General features: G+C 41.5%; 1 protein-coding gene across 1 annotated transcript; it reads right to left on the bottom strand.

Annotated features, from left to right (window-relative positions):
• Nucleotides 1–8,472: 8,472 nt before the first annotated feature.
• On the bottom strand, nucleotides 8,473–10,616 carry tmem53 (transmembrane protein 53). Its single transcript, XM_026373643.1, has 3 exons — nucleotides 10,363–10,616; nucleotides 10,054–10,157; nucleotides 8,473–9,908 (listed from the first exon to the last, which is right to left on the bottom strand). Exons 1-3 carry the CDS (start codon nucleotides 10,415–10,417, stop codon nucleotides 9,207–9,209), a joined length of 861 nt encoding a protein of 286 aa, XP_026229428.1. The 5' UTR covers nucleotides 10,418–10,616; the 3' UTR covers nucleotides 8,473–9,206.
• Nucleotides 10,617–11,486: the final 870 nt, after the last annotated feature.

The following is an 11,486-nucleotide window of genomic DNA, read 5'->3' on the forward strand; positions in this document are numbered from 1 at the left end:
TGCCTCTTTTGCAAAGTGGTGAACAGCAGAGGAATATATTTCTTACTTTTATGTGAAAATGACACTTTTTAAAAGTCATTTGAAATACTTGTGCATTTTGCTGTCGCCTCTGACTTTGTGTCTCGCCCTCTCTCTCCATCTCTCAGTCTTGCGTGCGTCTGCCAGCAGAAGAAGCCATGGTCATGTTTAATGCATGTGGTTTGTGTTGCACTCAGCACTGGAGAATGGGCTCTAGTCCATTAATTGGTAACAAACGGTCACTGGAAACAAGACAGGCCCAGCATAGGTCAACCAGCTCTAAGGTCTGGAGCGATGTGGACATGGATGTGTGCCCTGGGCTTCATACCGTAGCATAACTGATTGACATTAAGTATAAAGATGGGCACGTTCGTCCCTGAACTTCTTATCTGTGCCAGTATTGGTAGCTGCTCGTGCACGCTTATAGTGGATGGTGATGTAACGTTTTTTACTGGCTTGAGTATTTAATATATGAACGAAGGTGGCGAGCTAAAAGTGTTCTGGGCAGCGAGTACATCACAGCACAGGAGCTGGTGTCAGCAGCTGAGTCAAGTCAAATATGAAGGTGTGTGGTACTGAACAGCAGCAAGGACAGTACACCTCGAAGGGAACACGTGTCAGTCACTACCTGCACTGGTTAAGGCATGCTAACATTTGTTACACAGTCAAATAAGTTAGAGTTGTAACAGCTTCATTTATATGGCTGTGAGGTAGTTTGGTATCTTGCAAAAGGAGAGTTGGTGAAAGACTAAAGCATATCAGATTTTGCATTGCTAATATACAGGAGTGTGTCTGCGTAATCTCAATTAGACTTGCAAACTTGCAAAAAAAAAAAAATATATATATATATTTTTTAATGCATAAAATCTAACAACGTTCCTTTAAAATAACAATGGCTGAATTTGTTGTTTTGAGTATTTACAGCAAGATCAGGTGACTTGGCTTTGCCATGAACTACACAAAATGTGTTTTGTACTTTCAAGACTGTGTGTGAAGATGATTAGTTAATTAACCAAGAGGATTCAATTATTTGTATTTATCACCACAGGACCTAAACACAGAGAGCGAGAGACACCGCGAAAGGGCAATAAAATCTTAAAAAATAAAACCTTAATCAAGCCATGATGAATTTTTCCTTGTCCATACAAACGCAGCCTCTTCAAAAGTCCCCCCCACCGTGCATTTGTATTACTTGCACACACACACACACACACACACAGCACAACAGTGGGCGGAGAGGAGAGAATTAATTCTATGAAGTGAGCTGGAAGGAAGCACTGTATGCAGATAAGTGGTGGGGGTGCAGAGGGTTGCGTGTGCACTGCTACACGGCTGTGTGTGCTTGAGTGCATGAGAAAGTATGGGATTACCTACGTGCACATATGATGTTTGTGTGTGTGTTTGTGTGTGTGTGCAGGAGGACGCGCAGAAGTGGGGTTGCATGCAACTGCTCAGCAAGACCTTACTGTGTGTGTTAAAGTGTGCATGCATGTTCGTGTCTGACAACATAAGTAGTGTACTTTTGTCAAGCTGGCCGCGGTGGCAATGACACATCTTAATCTGCTTAGTTAGCGGCCAGGGGTCTTTAGCTAACGGATTATCAGCCAGATTTGAGTAATAGACTCCTCATTTAGCTTTAATGCGTTTTGCATAGAGAGCAACGTCCCCTCATCACTCTTCAAGATGAATCTGCTTCCCAGCTACAAGGTAAAGAAGAAGAAGAAAAAAACTTCTAAAGATATTAGTCTGCCAGCAACTGCATAAATCATAACATTTTGCTAATGGAGGCAACGTTAAAATATTAACACAGCCTCTGTAGTGCACGGACACTACAATATGCAAACTTAGGTAGTCAAAAATACACACATACTGCAGCGTTAATACAACTTCATACTTAGCGATCGCTACAGTGGACAGCTCTTCAAAAGCTGTTTTCTTGTATATGCATGGATTAGAGTTAGGGTTAGTAGAGGCGTGGACAATATTTCTGTCTTTTTGAGGGAAATTCTAGAAACACAGCAGTTTCTAGCGGTTAGCGGCTAGGTCAGCCGTCGGCTAGCGATATCATTTTCTACCATTTTTGTTTTTTTTTTTGTTTGTTTGTTTTTTCTTTTGTTAAAAAGTCAAATACATCTAAGACTTTTTTTTTTTTTTTTTTTTTTTAAATTCATGAATTGAAAAAAAAAAAAAAAACTAATTAGCATTCCAGTTAGCCTCTCTGGATATAATCTTTCTATCCACCAATAAATGTAACGCTATGGCAGCTTGATAAAATGTTAGCATAGAGCATGCACTCCAATGGTTATGTTCCGGTATAAAATTCAAAAAATGCTAAACTATTTTGAAATATTTTGAAATATAAAAAAAAATCTAGTTGTGGTTTCACAGGAAGTTCAGATGCTACAGTGATTTCTTGGCTATGCCGCATTATGTCGTCATTAGAAGCTAAGCTAAGCTAAGCTGTGAAGCTTCTCTGTCACATGTCTTGCTTGTTTCTGTATTCCTTGTTGTGAGTTGCTTTTAACGTGTAAAAATTTAAATCGGCAGAAGCATCAATGCTAATTAAAAAAAATCGCTCACCTTTTCTAATGACCCCCATCCACAGCGAGACTTGATCCATTAATACAACTTCTGTAGCCTGTAGTTGTTTTTTGAAGATTGAATAGATTGAATGTAATGCTAAAATGAAAGGTATATAAAATAATCTGCAGAAATCTGAACATGTTATGCAGTAAAAAAAAAAAGATCCTATAAGATTCCTATACTTTTAATCCTCTTGAGGACCTTCAGTTTTTTTAGGTGTGTCCCTTTGTGCCCCCTGAGGTTGGGGACCACTGCCTGTCTAAACACTAACCTTATTTCAGTAGCATTACAAACTGGGGACTTCACTGTGCAGGATTTGTCTCATTTTTCTTTTTGTGTGAGAATAGCTGGTCACCCAGCATGAACAAATAGATACACACACACACACACACACACACAGTGGGACTTCCTGTAAATGATGCAGAGTCCTGACATAAATGTTACATGCATTAACTGCTGAGTCTTTCCCATAGACACAACTGTAGCTTCACAAGATCCATGGCTTTCCTTCATGTTCGTCATCTCGTGTTCATCAGATATATTATTGACTATTTTAACCACCTCAGTGGTTTATCAGAAAGCTATTTGTCATTCTGCTGTTTAGATTCATTTTCACCAATAAAGGTACAAAATCGGGCTGTTTTTATTAGCAATATGTGTTATATATCTCTTAATTATAATAGAATATAATATACATAGTGTAACACAAAGTATTTGTGTTACACTATGGTTTTATAGTGTTAAATTAATAATTGCTTGTATTTTTTTTACATTTTCTGGATTTTACATCTTTAACCTCCCAAATAATCATGTAAAACATGTGAATGGAGACATAAATCTTCAGTACGTGAGACTGAGTGTGTGTGTGTGTGTGTGTGTAACACTCATGTTTCACTTTTAGACACACCTCATTAGTCTTCCTTCGCACCAGTGTGTGTGTATGTGCGCGTGTGTGTTGCAAACAAGTGAAAGATGCATGTAAAAAGAAAAAAGATGCATGCCACAAAATCTGTTTTTACACACACACACACACACACAACACCGATACTCACCCCCAAACAAACACAGACAAAGCAGCCCCAGGTCTACCACTGCCATCACACACGCGACTTGGCCTGTCTGTGTGACACACACAGTTTGTTTGGTAGTTTTAATTTGACAGGGCTCTGAATAGAGCCTCTGAAACGCACACATTCGCGCGCACGCACACACTTTTCTCAGACCTACACACACACACACCTTTAATTTGACAGCGCTCTAACAAGAACCTGCTGCTTGTCAAATGTTCTCCAGTGGCAGCAGGGATCCGCAGAGCCGAGGGGGTTCTGTTCAAGGACATCTGTGAAAGAAACACACACACACACTCGCTTTGAATAGCCTGTGAGAGGCAGCCTGCTGCACCACACGATGGGATAGAGGCTGCACACATGCTGAGGGGTTTCTACACTGCTGTTCCTCTCACTCTCCATCTTCCTCTGCCTCCGCGTCTCTCTGGCTTTTTTTCTCTTTATCTAACATTCCATCGCTTTCTTGCCTCTTTTGGTCTTAAGTAGAGGACTGAGGGGCTGAGATAGACCCGCAGAGATTTTGATGACGGCTCCCTGTCTGGTCGGACGAGTCGATTCCCTTCTCAAACCACACACACACACACACACGCACGCACGCACACATCAATTTTCTCTTCATTCTTCAATCCAAAACACCAGGAGACCTTTTAAAGTTACTCAAAGGCAGATGGCACTTTGGTCCTGATCCTCTGGATCTCATCCTATTGAAGGTGTTTGTGTGCATTCGTGAAGCACATATTGCTCCTCGTGTGTGCGTTTGTGTGTGTGTGTGTGTGTGGGAGCTCCCATGCTGTCTTGAACTCGGCATCCACGGGACACTTTGCTCATTAGAGGAAAGAGAGGGTGAATTGAGTGACTTCTCGTCGCTTCCCTGCTCAACTTGATCACAAGGCCGGTCCCGCGGAGCGAGAGAGAAAAGCGAGGTTTCAATAGCGCACGTCCCATTGGAAAAGACAGCACGACGCATCTGAGTATGAATGTGTGCGTCTGTAAGGAGAGATACACTTTGCAGCAGAAAGATACAGAAAAAGAATATATTAAAATAAAACTAAATTATACATAATACTATAATATATATAATGCTGATGTTAACTCTCTACACAGTATAAAAAAAAACTAATTAAAATAAAGAAGCATACAATTACTTTGTTGTGCTGCGTATGTATGTATGTATGTATATAGTATGTACAGAAAATCTCTGGGGGGAAAAGTTATTGTTCCCGTGAGCCAGAAAATCACAGTATGTCAGACTTAAAATCGAAATGTCAAACATTATACAAAATCACTTCAGATCATGGGAAGAAAGAGGGACAGAGCTTTGCCACCAGATTCTATCTGATACTATGTGTATCTGTGGGTGAGTGTGCGTGTGTGTGTGTGTGTGTGTGTGTGTGTGTGTTTGCCTGTCAGATAAAATACTGCACATCCCCACCCAATGATCTAGAAGGGAGGGGGGTGGGGGTTCACAGGAAAGCATCCAAAATGTCAATGTGTATATAAATACAAACGTCTTTTCGATTCGTAGTGACATTAAACCGAGGATGGATGGATGTTGGCCGGAATAAATGGATTTCTGAAAGAAAGTTCAGTTTTTGGCTTTGCATGATAACCAGCAATCCCAAATGCACAAGAGAAAGCGTTACCCCCGTTTTAAGGTGTTGTCTGTATTTTCTGATAAAAGTGGCACCGATGTGACTCCGCACTAAAGATGCTCGATCCTGCAATGATGAAAAGCCTTCCGAGATTATTTGAATCCTGTAAATCACGGCTAAAAGTCAACGTGTAAAGCCAAGGTCTATGAAACTATCACCATGCAATGGAGAACACAGACGATATGTTAGCGCATTGCCAAGTGCTACCACTTAATACCATTAATCTTAGTGCTCTCCCCACCATCTCCCCTTCTCACTTCATCTCTGCGTTGCAGTGCTCAGCGTCCTCTAAAAGTATGAATCTTGACCGCAGCCATTTTCCGTGGAAGAGGAAAAGGCTAAAGAGAAAGCGCTGACCCCTTTTCACTGCAATTTTCCCCTCATCAACTTGTGAGACTTCATTAACTTCTGTGGGGTAATTTCTTCTTTCAGTGCGTTTCTTAAAGGGGGGGGGGGGGGGGGCAGTTTTCCCCATCCATCCATTCCCTGCTCTCCTCTTTTCTTGTGTTCATCTTCCGTGATTAACTCCGTTATATCAGAAATGTACAGGCAAAAGGGAAGAAGGCTTTCAGGAAAACATTGCTGCTGTTCTCTTGCAGAAGACATTTCTTTGCGCACAGGTAAAAACATCACAACACGTTTTTTCTACTCAATTTAAAGCAGTGTACACAATGAGCTAAGGTAGCCTCTGAAGATAATGTCTCACAGTCCTTCAGCAGCCCATAATAAAAAAAATCCACCGATGGTCGTCGGCTTGATGCACAGGCCTCTGTGAGTGGCTGCATGCTGGGAACAGTGAGTCAATGCTGCCCTCTTTAGGAATTCAGTTGTCGCTGTGTGGATGAAATGTCATACGTACATTTCTGTACCTCCGTAGGTGAAGTATATTTCAATATATTTACTGGCATTTATTAAAATCCCATTAAATTATTTCTTTCAACAACTGGACATACGACATCGTGCTATTTGCTTTACTGTGACTCATGTTGTTGTAATATGGGTTCAGAAAAAGCACACAAAAGAAACTTTAACCAGTAAATACATGTAATCTTGTGTACAACAAACAGTGTGTGTGCTTTTGTTTCCTCCCGTAATATTTTCAACAATAAAAAAATGCAGTTATGTTTACTAAAGTTATCTACTTCTAATTTAGAAAACGGAATACTTGATTCATCTTGATACTTACTGTACAGTGGCTTCAGAATGTAGTCAGACCCCCTCACTTTTTGCAAACTCCATCGTATTGAGCTTTGGTTGTAGCTGGTGGAGACTTTGCTATTGAAGACTCAAAGTTGTATTCGTTGCCAAAGAGACCTAATCTGATCTTTCTAATCTTACTTTTGCAAAATAGAGATTTAACATTTATTTTGGGGAATTAATTTCTAAAAGACTTATTATCAATTAAGTCATATATATATATATATATATATTTAGTACTATTGCAACATTTTATATGTGATATGATCAGACTGTACCAAATGATATAATATAATTATTTGACACTAACATAGTTGTGTTCATATTCATGTTACTAAAGCTAATTTGATTTTGAAAATTATTCATTTTCCAAACAAACCAAATATTGCTGAGGTCAGGTGTTTCCTAAAATACATAAATCCATAAAAGAGAGAGGCGGTCAAATGCAAAGGACAGTGTTTGCCTGACACTTTGAGGCACCTAAGGGTGAAGATTCATCCCTTGCAGGAGTTCCTGCGTCATTTAAACAATGCAGCAGACCACCAGCAGGATCAGGGCAGCATGTCTCATGTGTACTCCTGAAAGTGATGTTCATCACTCTGTGCTGATATGTAAACTTTCATCCTTCCCTCTTTCCTCCCAGCAGCTCTACATGATACATGAAGTGCCAGGGCCGGGCCTGGCATAAGATAAATGCCAACCACTCACTCTTCCAAATGTCACAGCTGACATGCTGTAGACGTTCAATAACTATTCCTGCTAGACCCACTCAGAGCCACGCTCTTCAAACAGTCCCTGACGTCTCACGACGAGAGGGAAGGTGAAAAGGCTTGAATTTGATCTGCCTCTGGGTGTGGGTAGTCTGTACTGATGACGTCTGTTAAACAGGCCTCCTCAGTCCAAAACAGCCTGACCATCGTCATTAAAAGAAGAGGTGTTGTAAACTGCTGCTGGTTAAAATACGAAGTTAGTCTTTGAATTGACATAGTTAATGTTTGTCTATTACACTTGGACAAGGGGAAGTAAAAGCAAATAGCCTGTAGTAATTTTCTTTTATTTTAAAGTCAATCAATCTACCTGTTCTTGTGCAGCTCACCTACTCTTTACTTGGGAAGACGCTATGAAGGACAAACCTGATTTAGTTTCTACTAGTTGCCTTCATGGAAGAAATTAACATATTGGCCTCTGCCTACCAAGCTCAGACTTCAATGGCCCGCCAGCATCCCAACTCTCTGGGTTGATGTTACAGTTTCCACACCTAACTCAGCTGTATCCAGCGTTTAGGTTACTCCACCAAATTTTGCTGACTAATGTCAGCTTAATAAGGAAACAGTGGAGGATGCCAGTGTTGATTCCACATAAATAATACTAATTTTTACTTTAACTTTATATGGAAGCTATCATCAATTGGACATTTTGTCTCCTGCCAACAGCTCTGTCAGAAGTTGAACTGTCCATTCATTCATTATCCTAACTGCTTTTCCTGTTAAGCCAATCCCAGCTGTCATTGGGTGGCAGGACAGGTCACCAGTCTATCACAGCTGACACACACACACACTTGTGGGCAATTTAGAGTCACAAGTTAACCTAACTGCACGTCTTTGTAGTAGATACCTCATGCAGGCACAGGTGGAACACAGAAAGGCACCTGGCCGATGTGTGGATACCCAGGTCCTTCTATTATAGGGTAATTTGAATCAAGATAAAGAGAACTGTCACCACTGCAAAGTCTTGCATGGTTGTACAATTCCATGAAGTGAGTTTTTTCCAAGAGAATAGCACATGACAATGATCACACACAGCACCACAGTACTGAGAAATAATCTGAAGACGCACACCCACTGTGGTTTATGATACACCATACGCATGTAAGGCTTATTGCCATCATTACAACACAAGTGTTTAGCACCAGGCGGCATCATTAGAAATAATTTGGCCCACATACTCTTCTCTGAACACTGATTTATTGAAGGCACATGAGTTTAAAGAACACATTAGACGTGCTGGATAAACTGCTTACATTCATGGTCAGTCAACTTTTCCCTTCAACTAAATCAAGTTTGTATCACACATTAGGACTGGCTACGCTACAATTTCTGGATCAAAAAGAAAACATCAGAATGTATTATTTCATATTGAAGGCAACAATACTTTTTTTTTTAGAAAACATTATGCCATTAATGTTTTAAATCTTTTTGACTGGCGCCTTCATCGCTTCATTGCAAGAACCCTTGTGGTCTCGCTTTAATGAGAAATAGTGAGATTAAAAAAGTAAAGTAAAAAGTCTGATACTGTAAATACAAGATTATCCAGCCCAGTCAGTTTATGTTATCACAACTACTATTCTACATTCATCACATTTCACAGCAATATTAAATACCATTAAAATTATTCTAAAGAATTCAAGTTCTAATTTTCCAGTGTATTACAACTGTTTGTATTATGTTTACATGTGGTCCATTAGAATAGGCAGGGTTAGGCCTTCATGTCAGGGGTGAGTGAGTTAGAGTTCTTATGGTTGGTTTTGCACACATGAGCACAGCAAACCTAAACCACATCTATGGAACCTTCCCATTACGTGCGCTAGAACAGAAAACCATTGCCAAGATCATGTACAGTGCAAATTCCAGCTGTGCTGCTGAAATGAAAGGTTTTCTTCACATGTCTACAAAGTGTGAAAACGTGTGTTTCACTGATTGTGGACCTGGTATCTTTTCTTTATCTCAGTCCCTTCCAAATCCTTCATGCAAGTGACCAGGAAATTGCGGCACTTTAGAGCGTACTGCTCCGGAAAATCACGGAAGTGACTAACGTGGGCACTGGATACAAAATCAAAACTGTCCACTTGGATGTCCTTCTGCCTCAGGGTCTCCACGAAAAGCGTGATGTCCTTGTGCCTGATCACCTGGTCGGCTCTGGAGTACAGGGAGAAATGAGGCCAGGCGGGCGGCCTCTCCCGTACGGCGTCGTAATGGTTCTTGTGGATGTACTTGGTCAAGGGGTACAGCACGATTCGCAACAGGAAAACAGTCACAGCGAAAAGTGTTAACAGGAAGTACTTTAAAACAGGGCTCACGTTGGGCCCTAATGTGGCCGTCAGTGCACGCAGGGCCCCCCGGACATTCCCGCTACCAGGGGCGCTGTCCACCACAGCCCCGATCACACAAAGGGAACTAAACTGCTTGTCACTGTGCAGCAACTCGACAACGTAGCGGTACAGCATGAAGCCACCATTACTGAACACATGGAAGAAAACAGGACTGTTCTCCACCTCGTAGTCATAAAGGATCTCCAGCAGCTTGTGGGCCGTGCCGCTCAGCTCCTTGTAGCCAAACGACTCTGAGATGAACACTGTCTTCAGAGGAGCTGTGTAGCGGATGGTGACGCAACCCTAAAGGGTGGAAGAGAAGGAAAACAAAGCAATAAGTGAACACATGATCTGCAGGTAGCTGTGTGTGGGGCTCCCATCACTCCACAGTGGAGGGACAGAGCAGAAAACACAGCAACCTCTGAGGGGTTTGTTATGTAGCTTTGACCTGCTCGTTGTAGATGGAGCTGTATTTGGAGAGATGCTTGTCTTTGCAGCCAGCCCAGCCCAGCAGTATCACAACAGGCTCCTTTGTCCCCTGCCAGTGTCTCTCTGAAAGGAAGGTTACAACAAACAAACAACAAGAGCAACAAAACACGACGTTAGTGGAGCTGTCCATACAGCAAGCTAAGCTAAACTGAGCTAACAGGCGACGTAGCATAGTTGCTGCTATTTGCGATTAGCTATTTTTAAACCGCTAGCATGGGCGCTAAGCTAACGTGAGGCAGCAGAGCGTCACGGTGCAAACGATGCTCACCCGACGTCCCCGCATCTGGAAACACGATGTTGTAGTCAATTTCATCGTCTGCCATTTCTGCCAAGCGAGAGTTATCAGCTGCTGTCCTTCCCAGACGGTAATGTTCGGTTCATGTGGCTGTCGTTAAAAAGACAAAACGCCACAGAGCCCCCGATTTAGGCAAAGCCTGACTGTAAGAAATGAAGGAGGCACCGCAGGCAGCTCGCTGGACTGTGGACTGTCATCACACGGTGGCTGCTTCCTCAGTACACGAGCGGTTCCTCTTCTTCTTCTGGTGATTTGAGGCAGTTTAGACGCAGATGGGGGAATTGTCGCCCTCCACAGGATTCAGCTTACACTGCAGGCAGGGTAAGCGTAAGGAGGTCTAGCCTGAGAACCTACTGCAGGTTCAAACCCCAGTCTCCCACATGGAGGGCGGTGATCTTACCACTCCACTATCCAGCCACCTTATCCTAATGTTTAACTCTCATGATAAAAGGTTGAAGGAAGTAATAATGCCTTTGCTCTTCACTCCTGTTCATTTTATAAAAGCAGTTTACCTGGTTACCTGCCTCCTGTTGGCTCATCATAGGGACTGTAATAAGAGGATAACTGTGATCTTGGCAATAAATCTAAGCTAAGTAGATTTATTGCTACCGCACAGTTATGCTTGTTGGCAAGAGGGCTAACTGCATTTCACAAAACAGAAACACACTTCTTAAGATTCCAAAAGTAGCAATTGTAACATAATGTTGAACATCATGATAATGCTTCTTCCAGCCTTCTCGCTCAATCCTTCCTCACTACTTTAGTAGTTAAAAATGTTATTAAATATACTTATAAATGGAGCTTTGGACTAAGAGAAGGATCTATATTCATAATATGTTTTATGAGAAGAAGCCAACTTCACACACTAAATCAGCTTCAGCACTCAAACTATGTTCACTTTGCTGCTTTACCATTGAATTGAATAATAACAAATATGATAAACCTTTTTAAGATAAGATACAATACATTTTTTAAATGGAAAAAAATAAATTGGATATCTAAAATAATCCTGTGACCCTTGAGTTGACAAGCGGTTAAGAAAATCGATGAATGGATCTAAAATAATCCTGTGTTCTGCGAGAACTTGGCAAAGCTGA

This window comes from Anabas testudineus, chromosome 17 (genome assembly GCF_900324465.2).
Source record: "Anabas testudineus chromosome 17, fAnaTes1.2, whole genome shotgun sequence".
In the NCBI taxonomy this organism is placed as follows: domain Eukaryota; kingdom Metazoa; phylum Chordata; class Actinopteri; order Anabantiformes; family Anabantidae; genus Anabas; species Anabas testudineus.

Bases quoted from the DNA above. Each gene is read 5' to 3' on its own strand.
- tmem53 (XM_026373643.1), bottom strand. From the start codon at position 10,417: ATGGCAGACGATGAAATTGACTACAACATCGTGTTTCCAGATGCGGGG. The intron at 10,158-10,362 runs GTGAGCATCGTT...CCTTCCTTTCAG, and splicing joins TCCAGATGCGGGGACGTCGG to AGAGACACTGGCAGGGGACA. The intron at 9,909-10,053 runs GTCAAAGCTACA...TCCACCCTTTAG, and splicing joins GCTCCATCTACAACGAGCAG to GGTTGCGTCACCATCCGCTA.